We start from the raw sequence: 21,213 nt of genomic DNA on the forward strand, positions 1-21,213 counted from the left end.
CACCCCATCATTGATTATTGAAAAATCACACCTAAGACTCTACGTTCACTCTTCTGTCGGTGCACACCAACAGTCTGAAGCAACCTCTTCTGCCCTTTTTCCTGAGACAGATAAAGCCTCTTACTGCCACTAGGTTTAGGCTAGCTCAGCGGTAAAGAATCCGCCTGCCAATGCAGGAGACACAGGTTCAATCCCTGGGTCAGGAAGTTCCCCTGGAGAAGGAAATGGCAACCCACTCCAGTATTCTTGCCTAGCAAATCCCAGGGAAAAAGGAGCCTAGTGGGCTACAGTCTGTGGGGGTCACAAAAGGGTCAGATACAACCTAGCAACTAAACAAGAACACTGCTACTGGTAGAACTAAGATATAATAAGAAAGCACAAAGAAATAAGCAAAAAATGCATGGTTTAGCGGCAAGGAGGGAGCTGCCATCAATAATTGTCACGAACATGCATCCATCATCTATCCACCCATCCATCTATCCATGCATTCGTTCTTTGATGCCTGCCTACCATGTGCCAGGAACTCTTTTAGGTAAGAAAACAAAACAAAAATAAATCCTGCCCCTCAAAAAGCTATAGATTAGAGGGAGGTGGAGGCTGACACAAGTGACTTGGAAATACAATTGTAATAAATAGCCTGCAGTGAAAGTATGGATACTTAAGGATGTGAAGGCAAGTAAGAGGGGGATCCGATCTGGTCAGCGAGATCAGGGATGGGTGGGCTCCTTGAGGAAATATTATTTGAGCCTATAACTGTAAAAATAGTTCACATTCACCAAACATTATTTCCAAAGTGTCAACCACTCTGTTAAATGCCTTATGAGTATTATTCACATTCCCATAACAGCCTTAATGTTATTATAAGAATTCTAATAGGTACCACTGTCTTTTTCTTTTTTTTTCCTTCAGTTTTTCTTTTTTTGGCTGCACCATGAGGCTGGAAAGATCTTAGTTCCCCCCCCCCGGGGATCAAACCCGTGCCCTTGGCAGGGAAAGCAGTAAGTCCCAATCACTGGACGTAGGGAAAGTTCCGGTTCCGCTATTATATCATCTCCGCATTTTACAGAGGAGGATGCTGAGGCGCGGGGAGTTTAAGTAACCAGGCTGATGTTACACGGCCAGTAGGTGGCAGAACTGATATTCAAACTACTTACTGCTTGTAAGGGCTATGCCATTCATGAGATAGTGTGAAATGAATAGGCCAGGGGCTATCGGGGAGAGAAAGCATTCCAGGAAGCAGGATGCACGGGGTGTCTGTGATTGGAGACAGGATGGCCGAGACTGGGATGGGGCCCTCATGGTTGGGTCCAAGGCCATAGAGAGGGTGTCCCAGGCAAGCCATCTTGAAGAGGTCTTCCCCACCCTCTTCAGAGCAGGATCAGTCATCTCCACGTGGTGGTCTTCCACATGTAGACTGATTCACCTCCAGTGTCTCCCTGAGACCTTGCATGTAGCCAAGTGCCTCTGAGTGGGGCCGTCTAAAAATCTGTAGGAGTGTTTCTGGCTGAGTGGACAGTGACCAGAGATGCTACCTGTCTTGTAATGTTCAAAACAGCCCCACGCAATGAACGGTCCTGCTTCCTGCATAACTTTCCAACACTCCGCTGCAGAGTCATGTCGCTGAGAAACCTGCTCAAGGTCATCTGAGCCCAGAACCTCACTTTTCTTGCTTGTAAACACAAAGTATTTTTTTTAATAATTTATTTTTAACTGGAGGATAACCACTTTACAGTAGTGTGTTGGTTTCTGCCATATATTTTGCGTACTGTTGATGGACACTGAATTTGCCGGGAAAGTGATGACCATGCAAACCAAGAGGAGCCTGTACTTGTTTTGGTCGGAAATTTATGAAGAGTTTTGCAGGGTTTTAGAAAAAAACTGCATCAATGATGGTAACACAGCCTGTGGTTTCTGTGTCACCAGTAGAGCGGGCCTGACGCAGTCTGCTTTTGCGGCTGTCAATTCACAGTGTGAATGTCAATTCCCATGTCAGTTCTTACTCTAAGATTCTGTTGCATATTCAGGGGTGGCTATACCCAAGGGTTTACCTTTTGAACTACATCCATAAACTACTTTTGTTTTTCCTAATATTACAGCTTGGCATTATATTAATTTTTTTTAAATTTATGTATGTGTGCATAGGTTTCAGGAGCTATGCATTTCACTTCAAGAGAGTATGAAAATCTTTTTTTTTTTTTTTGACAGCGGGAGTTAGGTCTGCAGGGTTGAAGATCACTTGTTTGGCCTTACTGCTTTCCTCTCCCCAGATGCTGTGAGCAATGCATTGAGTCAGTGTGTGTTCAAAGTGGCCTGAAACTGTCGGGTGGCATCCTGAGGGACTTACTGCTCCCAGGACACAGCAGAGGAGAACACCAGGTGGCATCTGACATGTCACATCACACAGCCACTCCGCATCTGAGTGCCATCAGCTTCCTGCCTCTGTTCTCAGTCCTGCAGGCTCAGAAATCACACTAATCCCCTCCCACTCGCTGGTCTCCTGATCATTTCGTGGTTTCAGGAAGGGAGCCTAGGTTGCACCATGCAGGGTCCTGTTAAGAAGGGATGGCACGGGTTTACCAACACCACCCTGGCTCTCCTCCACCCTCCAGAGCATCTTTTCTAGCCCCTCATATGGTTTGCAAATATTTGCCTTGACAAGTTTAGAGGGAGACTAGGGGAGAACTTGCTTTAGTCCAGAAGGCTAGGCCCCTGCCTCAGAGCTTCTGCCTCAGCAGACTAGGGGTCCAGTGATCCGAATTCTAAACACATGCCCTGGGCCGTTCTGGGGTTGGAACCATGCTTCAAGAGATGTGACCGTGAGAGACAGAGTTTCTCCAAGTTTCCTCTTTGGGCTTATTCTCCTTCTTGAGTCTCTTTTGCTTCCCCGCTCATGACCTTAACTCCCCTCTTTGTGAAAGACGGTTTCCAAATCTCTGTTTCTAGCCTTAACTTTCCTCTGTTGTTCTGTACCTATCCCACCTCCTGAATGTTGCCCCTGAAACTGCACTTCACAAGTGAACAGGCTAAAAGCACTGATGTTAGACATTTCTTCAGTTTCACGGGGGAAGGGATACACACGCACAAATGGCCATCACGGTGGACGTGCTCTATCTAATGAAGGGCACGGCTGTGTAAGCACATGCCAACCACAACCCACCAACACACCTACTTCCTGCGATGACAGAGGCGAGGGGGAGGGAGGGGAGGAAGGGGAGGAGAGAGGCAACACAGGGGCAGGGGGCCGAGAGGTCCAAACTGTTACGTAGAAAATACACTACGAGGATGTATTGTGCAGCACGGGCATATAGCTAATATTCTGTAATAACCGTACATGGAGTGCAACCTCTAAAGCCCGTGAATCGCTACACTGTACACCCATACCTTATATAATACTGTACATCAACTATACTTCAATAAAGAGAGGCAGGAAGGTGAGGGGAGGGCTCAGTCCTGAACTTTACAGGCTGAGAAGCACATTCTGGGCAAGGGGGATGCAAATATACAAGCAGGAAGAAATGAGCAAAAAAAATCTGCAGAACAGACAAGGGCCTGGGGCAGGGACCTGGAGATGAGATGCATCGAGAAAGAAGAGAATCCTTGGAGCTGTATCCTGCCCTGGTCCCTGGGCCGCAGGGAGACAAGTCCCGGGGGTGGGGCGGTGGGGGCGGGACGAGCTGCGCCCACAGCAGGAAAAGGGAAGGAAGAAGACTGAGCCGTGGGGCTGCTAAGAGGGAGAGGATGGTGCAGTCAGTGGGGTGCAGGGCTTTCAGCACGGACAGGCCGCTGGACTCACTGACCTCAGGTAGGGTCTCAGAGCCGAACTCACGCCTTTGCCCACAAAGCAGAAAACCACCCCCACTCGCCCCGGGACCCATGGCCACTCACCCTGCGTCTCGTTCCTGACCCACGCGTTGATGGACGCACAGGCGGAGGCCGGGTCCTCGAAGTTCGCATTACGGACTTCACACTGGAACACGTCCTTGTTCCTCGTGACAAAGGGCACTTCCATCTTAGAGTCATTCTTCACAAACACAGCGTTGGCCACCGTCACGATGTCTTTATTCTTCTTGGAGACAATGGCCTTGTTGATCTTCTTTAACATCTTACCGACTCCTGAAGCAGAAAGGAGAAAATGCAGAGATATTTTCATAAGAATTCAAGGCTTTCTTTTTTTTTTTTTTAAATATCATCTAGAGTATGGAAAACAAGAACAGTATAATAAGAAAGATGAGTATGAGGAGCAAGAGACTAAATCATCTGATTTTTCAGTGGCCTCCTGTTAAGAAAAGAGGGGAGGGTGGAAAATAATATGTAACTGTTAACAACCCCTCAAGATCAACTGCAGGCTTCCCAGATGGCTCAGTGGTAAAGAATCCGCCTGCCAATGCAGGAGATGCAAGTTTGAACCCTGGGTTGGGAAGATCTCCTGGAGAAGGAAATGGCAAGCCACTCCAGTATTCTTGCCTGGGAAATCCCATGAACAGAGGAGTCTGGAGGGCTACAGTCAGTCCACGGATCGCAAAGTATCAGACATGACTGAGCACACAGACACACGAGATCAACTGTACGTCTTGCCTGAAAACAGGCACCTCCCCCGTGTAGACCTCGCTCTCCTGGAAGAGGTTCCTGGCACCAGGCCAACAGGGAGACTAGAACCCTCATCAGTTATGCACCCACGGGGGAATCAGCCCAAGGACTCTCCTAATCTGTCTCTCTTTTGAGGCGCTATTTCCTTTCCTGACAAAGATTTAATAGTTCAATTTCTTGTCTCTATTTTGAAAAAAAAAAAAAAAGGTATCAAGAAACATCAGAAAGACTATGAAAAACTGCCATGTGCCACCATCCAAGAACAATGTGATTTTTACTTGATACCAAGCTCACAAAGGGGATTCATTTTATGGTGACATAAGCTTTATTTTTGACTCCCTGGTGGCTCAGACAGTAAAGCATCTGTCTACAATCCGGGAGACCCGGGTTCAGTCCCTGGGCTGGGAAGATCTCCTGGAGCGGGAAATGGAAACCTGCTCCAGTACTCGTGCCCGGAAAATCCCATGGACGGAGGAGCCTAGTAGGCTACAGTCCATGGGGGTCACAAAGAGTTGGACATGACTGAGCGACTTTACTTTTCACTTTCCTTTAAGCTTTATTTTACACAAGCGACTTGTATGCACTCCATTTGGTTTCAGGGCATGGAAAAGAGGGAAAGAAGTCATAGAGGATGAAATGCGTGCCTACAAGAGAGCTTGACTCACAGATCCGTCTAACTCACTTGGGGTCCTTTCAAAATGACACTGTTCTAAAACAACCAGCAGGGTCACCTTGATGGTCACTCTGGAAGAGGGCAGGTGAGAGCCCCATGGTCCGGTCCTTTGTGAGGCCTCTGGGGACCCCACCCCTCGTGGGTTCTGAGAGGCGGGCCCAGCAGGAGCAGGCAGGCCCCCTGTATGATGAAGGGACCAGCCGCCGTCAGGGCCCAATCCTGGCACTCGTTCCTTCCAGCTGCATGGCCTCCTCCACCGGCCCCGGCCCCCTCCTCAGAAAAGGTCAGGGCAGGTCCTCCTCCCCTGCCCTGGATTGCCTCACCTCCCTCCACAACCCATGTACCGCCATCCTGAGTTCCCAGAGGCTGAGCCCAAACCAGAGCCTGACAGCCCACCCAGGCTCCCCCGGATGAGTCTGTCGTGTGAACTGATGGTGAGCGACTTTGGGTCAGGGGAGGTTGCCCACAGACCGATATGTCAACATTTCAGAAATACTACCTGACATGGATGTGGCTTGGCAGGGAAACAAACAAGAATCTAGTTGCTCTTTTAAAATGGTGTTGGCCGGCAGGGCCTGGCCGGCCCAGGGAGAGGCCAGGAACCCTATGGGTGGTTTGCTCTGAAGTTATAAATCACCAAGACTTCTGTGGGCTTCCAACGAGGGCAGCACAGTGTGTTCCAAGCATTTAGTCCTCCTCTGCTTCCAACAGGTGAAGGAACTGCAAACTCAAGAGGAGGTTTCACGCTGTGTAAACAAGAGTGAGGGCCAGCGTGGGAGGGCGGGGGCGGGTAGGCCTCTGGGGCTGGTGGCCCCAGAGGAGGCTGCTTAGAGAAGAATCAAGCTGGGGTGCAGAGGGAGGTGCTCAAGCTCCCAAACCCCCATCTCTCTCCTCTGCTCTGACAGTCAACAGGGTCAAGACTCCTAGAACCTGATGGCAAGTGGGAGTGGAAGAATGTGGGTGGGAAAGCACCTTCACTTCCCAATTAAGCAACCAAGAACCAGACGTGAGAAAGGAATTGTTCAAGGTCACGGTGTCTGCTGGTGCCAAAGACCAGCGCTGCCCCCCATACCCCATGCCCTGGAGGAGGTGGTGGATGGAGACTCGGGTAAGAAAACCTGAGCTAAGGCTGAGTGACAATGCTTGGAGATGTAAGCTCCTAAGTTTAGGCAGGTAATTCAAACAGGGTTTCCTTTCAAGAAAACAAAACCATTCCTATTGGGCCTTACTTGAAAAAGAAATCAAGCTTTTGAGTTTGCAATAGTGATAGAGTCACAGGAAGTTGCAAAACCATATATTTTTCCCTGTATATTTCTACCTTTCACCAATTTCCCAGTGATAGTATCTTGCATGATGGTAGGATACAGATCCACAACCAGGAAACTGCCACTGGCCCAGTCTCCCATGCACTTGTTTTACATGCATGCATGTGGGGTGTGCGTGTGTGTGTGCAGCTCTTTGCAATTTCACCCCCCATGGAGACTCATGTGTCCACCATCAGTGAAGACGCAGATGGATTCCCTAGCACAAGGCTCCCTGCTGCTGCCCTCCATGGTCACAGCCACCCACCTCCCCAAGCTTATGGATTTAAAAGCATATTCACAGCCATAATGCATTCTGAGCCCTGTACACCATGGGGGTGGGGCAGATGGGAAGTTTTGTTTGAGATGAGAAAACAGGAGCATCCAGAGATCAAGTGCCTGCCTGTAACCCTACAGCTGCCGAGCAAAGCCCAGAGCCCAGCTCTCCAGAGCGCCAGCATTGCCACTGGCCCCTAGAGGAGGCTGGTCCTCAGGCGCAGGGGGCGCTAGCGAGACCCCTCCCGGCTGAGCAAGGGGCCTTCCTGCCCGGGACACCTGCACAGCCAGGCCCAGACACACGCACCGTTCACGCCGTATCTCATCACCGTGGTGAGCTGCTTCTTGGTCCTGCCGTCGGCTCCCAGCTGTAGCATCCCCAGGACAGACGCGATCCCGTGCGGAGAAATGATGATGTTGTCATGAGGCTGGGACTTGACGATCTGATTGAACACCTGGATGCCCATGTCGGAGCCGAGTTCCTCCAGAGACAGAGGGTTGAACTGGGAGCACACAGAGGGCAACGTCACGGAGGCCACCAGGAAGAAGGGGAAATGCCAATTCATGGTTCCTTCCAGCAAGGACAACCTGAAAGAGGAGACGGAGAAAATATTTATGTTCTATACTGAACAAACATTTACGCAGGAACTACTTTGTACTCGGGATTCCCTGGTGGCTCAGTGGTAAAGAATCTGCCTGCCAAAGCAGGAGACACAGGTTCGATCCCTGGGTGGGCAAGATCCCCTGGAGAAGGAAATGGCAACCTTCTCCAATATTCTTGCCTGGAAAACCCACGAACAGAGGAGCCTGGCAGGCTACAGTCAAGGGGTCACAAAAAGAGTCGGACACGGCTCAGCGACTTAACAACAACAAAACAACTCTGTACCCAGGTGGCTATGATTTACTAAATTCAGTGTAACTGCAGATCTTTACTATAGTGAAGATAGAACAGCATAGATGAAACTGTTTTCCTTTATATTTTGTGAGGGGGATGGGAAGCTAGAGGAAGGAAACTTCCACTTGCTGGTCCCAAGACTGCGGCAAACACGACTCTAATCATTATTTCTTTTCCATAACCACCCTTCATCCCATCATACCAATATTTACTGAGCACCCGCAGTGTGCCAGGCCCTTGTCTAAGCGCTGAGCACAGACTGTAAAGAAAATGGTCATGAGCCCTGCCCTCCTGGAGCTTATATTCCAGAGGGGAGACAGAAAACCAGGAGGCAATAGAGTCCTTTCAGAGAGGGATCAGGGGCACAGCAGTATGAATGGTGATGTAAGTGTAGGAAGCAGTAGAGATGGGGCAGCATGGGCCTGGATGGGCAGGGAAGTCACTTCTGCAGAGGGACACACGTGCCAAGGCCAGAGTAACCAGAAGAAGTGCGGATCGGGGGAAAGGATGTGCCACGCAGAGGGGCAGAGGAGAAGCAGAGATGGGTTATCAGAGGTCGATATGGCTGCAATATAAGGGATGTGGGGAGGAGGGGAGGGGGAGGGGGTGAAGAAGAAAAAGGGGCCGGATTCTGAAGGGCTTGTCAAGCCCCATCTGGTTCTTGCATTTCATTCTACGGGTCGTGAGAAACCACTGGAGGGTTTGAAACAGGGAGTGAATCTCTCAGGTTGCTGAGATTATCTTATTAACTACACGTACACGATTTTTACCATAAGCATATGATTTTCTTAACTAAAGAATGCTTAATGAAATTAAATTTAAGTGAAAATAAATGTAAACCTGCAAGAGGGCAGAGCAATCGGAGACGGCATTGTTTACAGATATTGTCAGTTGTGGTGATTCCTTTGAAATACGCTTTCTTCTTTGATTACTGCTGAGCTTTCTTTGGCTATGACAAGTAAGAGGTAGGAAATTTACATGTGTTTATGGAAAAGCAAATACTCTCGTTAAATAAGAATTTGGAAGTGGCAGCTGGTAAAACCAACACAGAACTCAAGATGTGGCTAACCTGGCTCCTCCCTAGATCTGGGCTCCTGATGGGCACAAATTTCTCCAGGAAACAACTGGTCCTCCTGTCATATGCTTCCCTGGTGGCTCAGATGGTAAAGAATCTGCCTGCAGTGCAGGAGACCAGGGTTTGATCCCTGGGTCGGGAAGGAAGATCCCCTGGGGAAGGAAATGGCAACCTACTCCAGTATTCTTGCCTGGAGAATACCATGGACACTATGTGTATTTGCATGGGGAAGGTAGAGGGTGTGTCTTCAGAGAATAAGACAGAGGGGAGCCTTTTAGCAGAGGTAACCTGGAGGGGAAAATAGTGTCCATGTGCTCCAGGGAACAAAAGGGAACCAGGACAGCATCAGGCAAACACGGGAATGTGTGTTCCCTTAGTTCTTGTTTAGTCACTAAGTCGTGTCTGACTCTCTGCAACCACCAGGCTCCTCTGTCCATGGGATTTTTCAGGCAAGAATACTGGAGGGGGTTGCCATTTCCTTATCCAGGGGATCCTCCCGACCCAGGGATTGAAGCCAGGTCTCCTGCATTGGCGGATGGATTCTTTACCACTGAGCCACCTGGGAAGCTCCGTGTCTCTTGCCTTCCTCTCTACTTACTTTTCCTGCTCCCCACTCCAGGGGATGTTCAATAAATGCATGTGGGAGTAAACCTGATGCCTTATATATGTTCTATTTTTGCTAATTATTTTTCATTGCAGCAAAATAATGTTATTGAGCATGACTAGAAAATGATTCCTTTTAAAAAATTTATCTTATTTCTGTATTTCTGGCTGCACACAGGCTTTCTCTGGTTGTGGAGCATGGGCTCTAGGCTCGCAGGCTTAAGCAGCTGTTATGCACAGGGTTAGTTGCCCGACAGCATGTGGAATCTTCCTGGACCAGGGATTGAACCCCTGTCCGCTGCATTGGCAGGTGGATTCTTAACCACTGGAGCACCAGGAAAGTCCTAAGAAAATGATTCTGTTTAGTCCTGAACCTCACTCGCTTTTAGCTTCAAACGTTTTCCAACAGAGGAAAATGCACTAGGGTGGGAAGAGGCACCCACTACTTCCGCACCTGCTCCCCACTGAACATGCAGGGCCCCAAGGTGAACCACTAAGGGCACTGTTCAAAGATGATGGTGCAACATTCTTTATATTGGGAAACAAGCACGTTACAAAAAATTCAGAACATTCCGAGCTTAACTGTAGAATGGGAGTGTAAATACACCCTGTCTAAATTCAAAACATGTAAGTGACCTACATACACTCCCACTCAGGGCTTTCCTATGGCCAGAGTGGCCTAGTCTGACTTTGGCACCTTGGACTGGCTCTAATACCACAACAATCCTCTGAGTTTCTTTTGGCCTGGTTGACAATGCAGAGCTCCCCAATCCTGACTATGGAAGCTTTACTCAATGCATCTAAAAATTAGACATTAGACACTGTGTCCATCCCCTCTCCCTCCCTTCTTCTCCTTTTTTTTTTTTTTCTGGAAATAAATGCCCGCTTTAACCTTTGAGATACTACAAAGCCAGCATAAATATAAAACAGTTGGTACCATCTTTGTTACAAATCCGGTGACTGGTACCAACTTCATCAATCTGAACTGTTGACTCTAGCATTTTGGTGGACTCTGGCAGCTGCCTTCTATGTGCCATAATCCATACTCCCCAAACCTCCCAACAAAATTCTCCCGGATTAGCAAATATTTGAATCTGCATACTCAGAAAGGACACCAAATTGGTTTGGCCTCTGCTAGCTTAAAGTTGATTTATCCAAACACTACAGATTTATGTAGAAGATTGTAAAACGGGTAGAAAGGATCAGTAACAAGAAAAAGCTATGTTCCAAGGTCTTGCAATCAGCAAAGACTGTCTCCCAAATAAATAGCCACCTTATTTAGCAGAATTTTGCTTGGTTGTGAATTTTAGCTAAAAGAACAGCTTCATTATAAAGTGGGGGAAGTCTGCCAGGGGTGTTTTTCTTGGTTCCTTGGATTGGGAAGTTTTTGAGAGATGTCTGTGTGTAGTTTCATAACAGTACACTGGGACAGGGTCTGAGGCTGTGCAGAACTTGGAATCAGAGCTGTTTGTGATTGATGTTCTGGGCATAACTTCTTCTTGGCTTCAGTTTCATAGGCTAAATGCTCAGCTGTCTAAACTTACCTGGCTTGTGCGCATGTCTAAGATTAAGCTTTTACTTCTTCCCAAAGTTCCGTAGCCAGGACAGTGAGTATTAATCCAAACATTACTATCGGCTGATAACATTCCTGATATGAATACATATTCATGTTCAAACAGTCTTTTACATGAAATAACTGGTAGAGTTATCAGGCTTTGAAATGCTTACTCTCTAGAAGGAAGAGATTCTCATTATGGGAGGAACATAATATCCTATTTTATTTTTTTAAGAGAAAATTACACTTTAAACATTCAGGTAAAAGAAGGAATAAAGATGTCGCCCAAATGTATTACACAGCATCAATATGGACGATCCTAAGTCTATTTAAATGGTTCAATTGCTTGAATAATCTTTTCATAGTAGTGAAGTCTCCACTTTAAGCCATTCTTATAGGGAGATCACAAACCTATAAATAAAGTCATTATTACAGGTGAAAATGAAAGTCGCTCAGTCATGTCCAACTCTTTGCAATAGTCCATGGAATTCTCCAGGCCAGAATACTGGAGTGGGTAGCTTTTCCCTTCTCCAAGGGATCTTCCCAACCCAGGGATTGAACCCAGGTCTCCCACATTGCAGGCAGATTTTTTTACCAGCTGAGCCACAAGGGAAGCCCATTATTACAGGTATATTTTTCCAAATGTGGGCTTCTGTTTCCCCATGAACTTCTAGTTTCTCTTACTTCAAATCTTTCCTTTCCAGAGTGAGGAATGTTTTTGAGCTTTAAGTGAGATTTTGTGTTGTAAATTTGGCTTCCCAGATGGCACTAATGGTGAAGAACCCGCCAGCCGATGCAGGAAACACGAGAGACGTGGGTTTGATCCCTAGGTCATGAAGATCCCCTGGAAAAGGAAATGGCAACACACTACAGTATTCTTGCCTGGAGAATCCCATGGACAGAGGAGCCTGGTGGGCTAGTCTGTAGGGTTGCAAAGAGTCGGACACGACTAAAGCAGCTCGGCGTGCATGCACACACACAGTGTTGTAAATAATGGGTTCGCAGCTTTGCAAACAGGGCTTCCCTGGTGGCTCAGTCAGGAAAGAATCCGCCTGCATTCCGGGAAGCAGGTTTGATCGCTAGGTCAGGAAGATCCCCTGGAGGAGATGGTAACCTACTCCAGTATTCTTGCCTGGAGAATCCCATGGACAGAGGAGCCTAGCAGGCCACAGTCTATGGGGTCACAAGAGTTGAACACAACTTAGCAACTAAACCACCATCAGCGTTGCAAATGCCAGACTCAGAGAGCACTCTGACCACCTATATAAATGTACCACCTATCAAGGGCAGCCATTAGAGAAACACACTCTTTACAGGCCCTGTGACTCAACCATCACTTCTAGAAAGATGATGGCTCCAATGTGCAGCTCAAATGCTCAGCCAGTGCCATGGCTTCAGTGCCATGCTTCCCGCTGTTTGCTGACTATTTTCATCTGATCGTGCAGGATACTATCTCGGCCTGAAAACCCTTCACTGGTGGGTTGTGGAGGGCCACTGGCCTGAAATCTCTCATATTTATTTGGCCACCCTGGGTCTTCGTTGTGGCACATGCGATATTTGATCTTCACTGTGGGATCCTTTTTAGTCGCAGCATACAAACTCTTAGTTGTGGCACGCGGGATCTAGTTGCCTGACCTGGCATCGAACCCGGGCCCCCTGCATTGGGAGCGTGGAACCTTAGCCACTGGACCACCAGGAAAGTCCCCAACTCTTCTCTTAAAGGGCTGGTTTCCCGTGACTGGGTCTGTGGCATTGCTTCTCTCCCTGGCCCTCCACCTAGCACACCAGGGCTTCCCCCAACTCCTTCCATGGCCTGTGGGAAGTATTCCCTTATTGTCTCCGATGGTACTAGCCACCCCCTTCTCTGAATCCCCATAGCATTTTCTATCTACACCTCTCATTTTGTTTTTCAAGCATTTTCCTCCCTCCCACCTAGACTGGAAGTTCACAGAAAGCAGGCCCAGAGCGCTTTAGAACCCCCATGCCCTCAGGCTCTCGTTTAGGGCCCCGCCATTGGGGAGGAAAGCTAAATCTGAGGTCTAATCCAGCTATGTGAGGGTTTGGTCTGGAATACAAGGTGCTCTAGAAATATTTCAGGCCAGCAGTCCCCAACCTTTCTGGCACCAGGGACCAGTTTCATGGAAGACGGTTTTTCCATGCACCAAAGATGGGAGTGGGGGGGGATGGTTTCAGGGTGACCTGCACAAGGAACATACAACCTAGCTCTCTTGCATGCATAGCTCACAGTAGGGTTAGTACTCCCGTGAGAATCTATTGCCACGGCTGCTGGGACAAGAGGCGGAGCTTGGGATGTAATGCGAGTGATGGGGGACGGCTGTAAATACAGATGTTTTGCTCACTTCCTGCTGTGCAGCCTGGTTCCTAACAGGCCATAGGGCAGTACTGGGACCCCTGTTTTAAGCAACTAAAAGTGAGAAGATGTCACATACAATCTAGATGTAGAGTTCTCAGGAAAAAGGAAAATTGATGGGTATCTGGTAACACAGGGCCCTTATTCCCACGGCAGACATCCAGCACAGCAACCGCCCCTGGTGCTGACGCCTGCTTTTCTGCTTCCCTGGTTCCCTCTGCACCCCACTGCCTCATCCCCGCCGGTTACCATCGCTCACATTACCTCCCTCGTAGAAAGGCCTTGTGGCCAGATTCCTGCAGTCAGTTAAACAATGGGGGACCAGTAGAGCTGGTCACAAAAGATGAAGCTTATTTTCAATCTTATAAATTCTCTCTCTCTCTCTCTTTTTTTTTAACAAAACAAAACATCTTTTACACAGAACACATGAGCAAATGATAAGTAATATACTTGTCAGCTCAAATGATAAATAATGTGATATCTGTCAAGTCTATTTAAAATAACAAATAAGATGTCTATAAACAGTTTTGGGGGGAAAACACTGGAAAGACTCTTCTGGTGCCAACTCTTAGCCAGATGATTCCCATCTGTTTTAAGAGGACACAGGAGTGTCTAATAAAAAATGCTCCATCCCTTCTTATTCTCCAAAATATGTTTCAAGTGATGTATTTGGTAAAATGTATATATTTAAAAAATCTTTCTGTCAGAAAAGATTTCAAGTATATGCAAAAATAAATCCTCAATACCTAACATCCAGATAAAATAACTGTTAACTCGTGGCTTATTTTCTTTTAAAATCAAAGATTATTTTGGAAGTAAATGATAGACAGTATATAATTCAAAGTATTTTCAATATATACTCTAAACCTAAGGAATACATACACATATTATCCCCCTCAAAAATTAATAACTATTTATTATGTTAAATATCTAATCAGTGTTCAAATTTCCCCAATAGTCTTCCATTTTTGCAGTTTATTTAAATCGGGATCTAAATAAGCTCCATACCTGGCAACTGGTTGACATGTCTCTTGTCTTTTTAAAAATCTTTCCCTGGTTACTTTATTTTTAACTTTTTCCTGGGAAGTCTTTCTTTGAAGAGACCAATTTGTTTGTTCCATCATTTCCCAGTCTAGACTTTGCTGACTGCATTCATGTGATGCTGTTTAACAAGCTCCTCTGCCTTCCTTACTTTCTGTAAACCCATACTTAGACCTAGAACACTGGTCTGCAAACTCCTGGGTCCGATCTGGCCACACTTTGTTGCTTCGTCTCCGGCTGCATTTAAGCTCCTACCGCAAGTTGAACAGAGAGCTGCCCAGTTGGACCGCAAAGCCAAGAAACATTTACTACCTGGCCCTTCATAGGAAGTTTGCCAACGTCCACTCCAGAGGCTGATCAGATTTATATCTCTTTTTTTGAAGGAGTATTTCACAGAGGTTTTGTACAAGGGGCTGGAATCAGGAGACAGAGGCTGTATGTGTCTTTTTTGTGATGTTAGCACTTACTCATGATCATTGCCTAAGTGCATTGTTTTATTACGGCTTGCCAAATGGTGCTGTTGTAATTCTTTCTTTCTTTATTAGTTGGAATATTTCTACAAAAAGAAATTTCCCATAACCAACTATTTGGTTGTCTTGAGGTTCAGTTTGTATAGCAAAGGCAATAATCCATTCCTTATATCATTCTCCAAATAATGACTTGGTTACTCAGAATTCTTAATGTTAACCAGAGGGGGTTTCCTTGTTTGTTTGCTTAGTATAATTATGAACGCATGTTTTCCAACATATTTTAAGGCTTTTGATTGACTGAGATGCTATTACTTTTATTGATGCTCAGAACAAGCCTCTTCAGGCTGGCCCCTGAACCTTTTATATGACCCTGCAGTCTCAATAGCTTCCTTGTTTCTGGTTTGGCAAGATGTTCTAGGCTTGTTTGACATACTTCCTGTCCCAGTTGGAACCAGATACTTCTCTAGGGAACTCTGGTTCCTTTTAGTGGGAGACAATATTTAGAGACCACAATCTGAGTATCTTGATCAAATAAACCCTAAATTAACCGTGGGGATACTGGGCAACAACAATGTGGAAAAATACAAAATCCATTTACATCTCTCTCTGGACTACAGCCAAATATTAAAATTCAAATTATGGAAGACAGATTGCTTATATGTGAACTAGTTTGCTTCCCAGGACTATACAGCCCTTATAGTCCTGGATGCTGAGAAGATGAGGGTATGAGCTGGGCATGAAAAGTTGGGCTAGGATAATTAAAACAGATCACCCTCATGTGGAGGTGGTAAGTCTCCTGGATCGACCCCATCCTGAGTGAGACCCTAACAATGCAAGCTCCTAGAATGAACAACTGGCCCACAGCATGACAAGGAGAGTCCCCCAGTTTACCAGGGGAAGAGGGGAGGCATGACAATCAGCTCCCTCCCCTTGATAAATGCTGACACATTCTCAAGTATTAGGAAACTGGAAACGGTTAATATCCTTCTGATTTCAGTGCTTCTAGGATCCTGGTTCTCGGAAACTAAGACCCTTCAATAATTTGCCTCTGGATTAACCAATTCTTCTAGCAGGGGGCTACAGGAGGTAGAGAAAAAGAACAGCATATCAGATTATATTAGAATCATGACATCTCCCAACAGATTTCTTGATAGAGCTTCCCAAAGAAGTAAATGTGAAGGAAAGGCATTGGGCTGCCAGATTGAGACCTCTAAGAGGCCTGAAGTAGGACTGTGCTGCCTATGCAGGCCAATGCTTCTCACCAATGCTCTGCCAACAGGCAATGGCCTAACTGGTAAGAGTACTTGGCAAGAGGCAGCCTGGAGAACTTAGGAGTTGCCCTATGGAGGTGAAGTCCATGTCTGTAAAATGACTGTAGCTGTTAATGCACAAGTATCTGTGGTTAAGTCTGGTCCTATGATGGAGAGAGGGGGACTCCAGTCCCTCAAACCTCTACAAACATTACTGATAAATGTCCACCAGAATCTGTCCTCGTTGCCAAATATCTACCACATTCTCTTAAGATAGAAAATTAGATAAACAAGCAAAAGGAAAGGGCATCTTGATATCCTTCTTGGGAAGGTATGGAGTGTTATCTGAGTGAGTTAGCATTCCTAAGACTTAAGAGAACAAACAGGAAATGCCAGCTGATCAAAGTGACAGCAGCTTGGTGGTTTTAAAATGTCTCCTTTCAGGTTACTAGAGAGAGGCTTAGAGAGACCTCTTTGGATTTTTTTCTTAAATTTTTTAAGACTTCAAAGCAGATGCTTGATCTGTGACACTAATTCCTTTTGCCAAAAAGGAACCTAAAAATTCCCAGGAAAGAAATGTTCAGCTACAGAAATGTATGGCAACAGCGTCTAAAAGGTTCCTTCAACCAAGAGACACGTATTGTAAGTATGCTCTAACTAACATCCAAGTGCCTTTCATCCACACACCATTCATTCTGAAATCTCTTTTGGGGTGAAAGGGAAAGGCTAGGAGAAAGAAGGTAATTGGGGTTTTGTTAGTTTTCCATCTCTTTTTTTATGGTTCTTTTTTTAAAAATTGAGAATTGTCCAACTTTTAAAATATTTAAAATTGTCCAACTTTTATCTTTTAAGATAATGGGACATTTATTTTCTTTTCCTCTAAGTGTCAGGGGAATTTTATCTAAGGTTCAAATCTTAGTTTTACCATCCACTAACAAAGAGATCCAAGGCAAGTCACAATCTTCATCAACTTCAGCTTTCTCGTTTACCATATTAGAAATTGAATTTCAAGGGTGGTCATGGGAATTCCATCTGCACAACAGAAAGACAGACAGGACCGGAGCACAGTGCCTGGCTCAGAGCAGGGGGCTCAGTAAATGTTGTCTCGTCTCCCTCGATGCTCAAACAGTCTCTGATTTTCATTTCAATAGCTATTAAGAAAGTCTCAAGGATTGAGCTAAGAAAACAGGTCAAACAATACTTCCACCTTAATAGAACCCTGTCTGTATATTTACAACTTCTTTAGACTATTTACAGAAAAGGAGAGAGCAACCCACTCCAGTATTCTTGCTTGGAGAATCCCATGGACAGAGGAGCCTGGCAGGCTACAGTTCACGGGGTTGCAAGAGTCAGACATGACTGAGTGACGAAACCATCACAAGACTATTTACACAGAGCAGTACAGTGCTGGTGTGTTCCCACTTCTTTATAAGAGAAAGAAGGGGTTTTATATGGTGGGAGTGGAGATAGGTAGGGCTTCCCGAGTGGCGCAGTGGTAAAGAATCCACCTGCTGAGGCAGGAGACGCAGGTGTCAGAAAGATCTCCTGTAAGAGGAAATGGCAACCCATTCCAGTATTCTTACCTGGGAAATCCCTTGGACAGGTGAACCTGGCAGGCTTCATCCACGGGGCCACAAAGACTTTCACAAGACTGAGCAACTGAGCATAGGAGGCAGGTAAGTATGTTCCAAAAAACCTTTAATGGTTGTGTGATATGTGTTTTTAGGCTGCTGACTTGGGCCATTAAATGTTTTACATGTGATGTCAAGTTCTATAGACTTCCTTATTGACAAATCTTTAAGACACAACCGTTTATATGGATGACTTTCTAATCAATAGCCTAAAATATTAGAATGATACGGACTGGTGGTTCTCAATCTTTAGAACAAGGCAGCACATTTTTGAGACCTAAGAAAAGTATTACAGATGCTTCATGATGAATTATATTTTTAGTACTGGTGAAAAGACACAATAAAATACTACCATGAATCCATAAACACCATTAAAATGCAAATTATATCTATCTATACATAGTAGCATCTTGATATATTTTAAGACAATCATGTTTTGAAATATCATTTATTCAGTCTATACTGAAAGTCAGACCAGGAACATGACTTTTCTGACCCTTGAGAATAACTCTGTTGTCATCTACAGGTCTTCAATTCATAGGTGAGAAATCAATGCTCTCTAGACTTGTTGCTCAAAAAAAAAAAAAAAGAGTGAACAGTAAGTGCTGAAAGTGTAAATTGATAAAATTCTCTCTGAAAAACAATTCTTGGTATGAAAATTCTTAAAAGTGTGTATACCTACTGGAACAGTAAGAGCTCTTCAATCTTAAGGTAACAATAATAATTATAAAAGATTTGAGCCTAAAAAGTTTCACTGTGGAGTTGTTTCTCATAGCAAAATCACCACAATATTATTTGCATTAGATAAATGCAACAGCAATGATCACTGCAACCTAAATTTCCAAGGGAGGGACACCGTGGGTGACCTCTTAGCAGCTCTGTGCCCTTTTCCTCCAGCTTCTGTGTGCTTTGATGCTAACTGTATATACCCGTTATTTTCAGAGGCTTGCCACTGCGAGTTGGAACCCACAATCTTAGTCAGTTGTAAGTGGCTGGGAGGTTATATACACCATTCTGCCCAGAAAAATTAAATAAACCTCCCAGCTCATACAGATCATACAAGGTGAAGAGATGTCTGAAAACTGACACATTTAGCCAGTCTATCATGCTGACTCTTGGGATGTAGTTTAAAGGGTCAGCTGAGGGAAAAGTAAAGAAACACTGCCTTCTTTCTCCCTCTCCGTCCTGTGCTTAAATCATCAAATACTCAGAGTAAACAAGTGACCACAGCTCTGCAGAGCACAGGGACTGAGCAGAATGCTTGTGCCTCTAGGGCCATGGTTCCAGCTGGGAGGGGGGTGACACTGCCCCCCACCCCCAGCCCAAGGGACATCTGGCAACGTCCGGAGATGCTTGGGTTTGCCCTACGTGGGAGGGGGTGCTACTGGCTTTTCACGGGTTGAGGCCAGGGACGCTGCCTGAGACGGCTCCCCGCTGCAAAGAGACATCCAGCCCCAAATGTTAGTTGTGCCAAGGATAAGAAGGCTGTTCCAAAGCACAAAAAAGCACACACGTGCACTCTTCCCCGTGTATCACGACTGACTTTCCTTAACTTAGAATCGAGGCCTCAGTCTGATCACAGACTTGTTTCTTGTCAAAGGGACAAATGTCACAGTAACTCTCCTTGTAACTCTGGGCCCAAGGCTTTTCTACCTAGGGGAGGGAGGCATCCTACCCATCCCTTTCGGGAATCCCAGACGGGAAGCTTTGTGTTACCATTAGAGAAAGCTGTGGCCTGTCAGCCGCCTTATCAAAGCGGGCTCTTCTACAAGCCTGTGAAGTTCTGCAGCTGGAGCGGGGGTGGTGCCCATGTCACCCCGAGCCCCCTGCAAGGTGCAGCATGGATGGCATTAACAGCAGGCGCAGCTGTTCCTGCACCGTGGGAGGACCAGCCCAAGCGTTCCTCTGCTGTGGCTCACCCCGATGTCCCTCCCATAAAGCAGGAGCAACCAGTCAATACCCCCATCAGCCTGGCCCTCCCCACTGCCTACTCCTCCACACCCAGTGGTCCTTTCTTTCTCCGCCCCCCGTCCCCCTCAATGGCTCAGTGGTAAAGAATCCATCTGCCAATGCAGGAGATGCAAGGGACACAGGTTTGATCCCTGGAGAAGGAAACGGCAACCCACTCCAGCATTCTTGCTTGGAAAATTTCATAGACGGAGGAGCCTGGCAGGCTACAGTCCATGGGGTCACAAAGGGTTGGATGTGACTGAGCACGCACACAAAGCAAAGCCCTCTCTATCATTCAGGCTCACGGCACCAAAACTGCCAGGTACAGAGAAAAGCCTAAACCGCTCACACATACCCTACATTTATACTTACGGCTGACTGCGCTTACTCCTTGGCATGTTTCTGAACTAATCATATTCAGTTACATGCTTAGCTAAGCAAAACTGAGCCCAAACCTCTATTTTCCTCCCTTTCCTCATGAAAAGGGAGCAGAGGCCAGCAAGAGAGGGAAGGAGACTCAGCTGATGAATGCTGAATTGCGTCTCCAGGCAAGCCCTGCACCAAATCACCCACAAAATGCCACCTGCAGGAGGTTCCCGTTCTGCCCGTAAAGATGCTCCTCGAAAGGAGCATTCAGAGGTAGTGGGAGGCCTCCCAGCTCTGGGAATGATGGAGGTGCTTTTTCTAGGCTCTGAGGGCCCCTGCCCTGGCAGTGTTAACCGAGGATGTGGGCTTTAATCAGGCAGGAAGTCGAAGACTCCTGCATCCTTGCTCCAGGCAGCAGGGGAAGGGGGTAAGGAAGCCGTACTCAGCTAAGAAGAGAGGAACTCTAGATTTCGAAGGCTCAAATTCACAATGAAACCTGCTTGGTTCTTTTGAAATCAGGTGGTCTTTCTGAGGATGTCACATAAAGAACTGTTCAATGAGGAGGTACCGTTCGTCCATTTATCAATTTCACAAATATTTACAAAGCACTGGTGTGCCAGGAAGAGGACTAGGGGGAGAACCTGGACAGAATGGGCTCGGTGCCTACCCTCTGGAACAGTCTAGTGACGCGGTTCTCCACCGGGGTGGTCTGTCCCCCAGGGAACATCTGGCAACAGCTGGAGGTCTTTGGTCATGATAACTGGGTGTAGGGGGTAGGGTGCTATGGGCACCTAGTGGGCAGAGGCCAGGGTGGTGCTCAACACCCTCCAAGGCTCAGGACAGCCCTGCACAAGGACATGTTCACTCCAAAACATCAAGAGGGTAGAGGTTAGAAACCTTGGTCTAGAGGGAAACAGATTTCAATGAGACCATCATGAATCCTGGGTGGATGTTTACATTCATACTGACATATCTGCTTTGCAAGTGCTCTGACAGCAAGTACAACGGACAATAGAGGAGCTGAGACACACCTGGGGAGAAGAAGGGACAGGCAGGGGCCGGGGAGGTGCTCTGAGGAAGGGCCAGCCTTGCAGGATGAGCTTGAAAGGACAAAGCAGGAGGGGGCTGGGGGCAGGGGAGAGTGCTCCAACAGAGGATCTCATGTGCAA

At 46.5% G+C, this 21,213-nt stretch overlaps 1 protein-coding gene across 2 annotated transcripts in view; it reads right to left on the minus strand.

The window, feature by feature from the left end:
- Nucleotides 1-21,213, minus strand: part of SERPINE2 (serpin family E member 2) — a 67,714-nt gene that overhangs the window by 21,655 nt on the left and 24,846 nt on the right. For both annotated transcript variants that reach the window (XM_068968247.1, XM_068968248.1), the window contains exons 2-3: nucleotides 7,145-7,425; nucleotides 3,886-4,113 (exon numbers count right to left, since the gene is read on the minus strand). In XM_068968247.1, coding sequence (XP_068824348.1) covers nucleotides 3,886-4,113; nucleotides 7,145-7,403 — 487 coding nt within the window. In that variant the 5' untranslated portion in view covers nucleotides 7,404-7,425. The remainder of the gene's footprint in view (nucleotides 1-3,885; nucleotides 4,114-7,144; nucleotides 7,426-21,213) is intronic.

This window comes from Capricornis sumatraensis, chromosome 3 (genome assembly GCF_032405125.1).
Source record: "Capricornis sumatraensis isolate serow.1 chromosome 3, serow.2, whole genome shotgun sequence".
Classification (NCBI taxonomy): domain Eukaryota; kingdom Metazoa; phylum Chordata; class Mammalia; order Artiodactyla; family Bovidae; genus Capricornis; species Capricornis sumatraensis.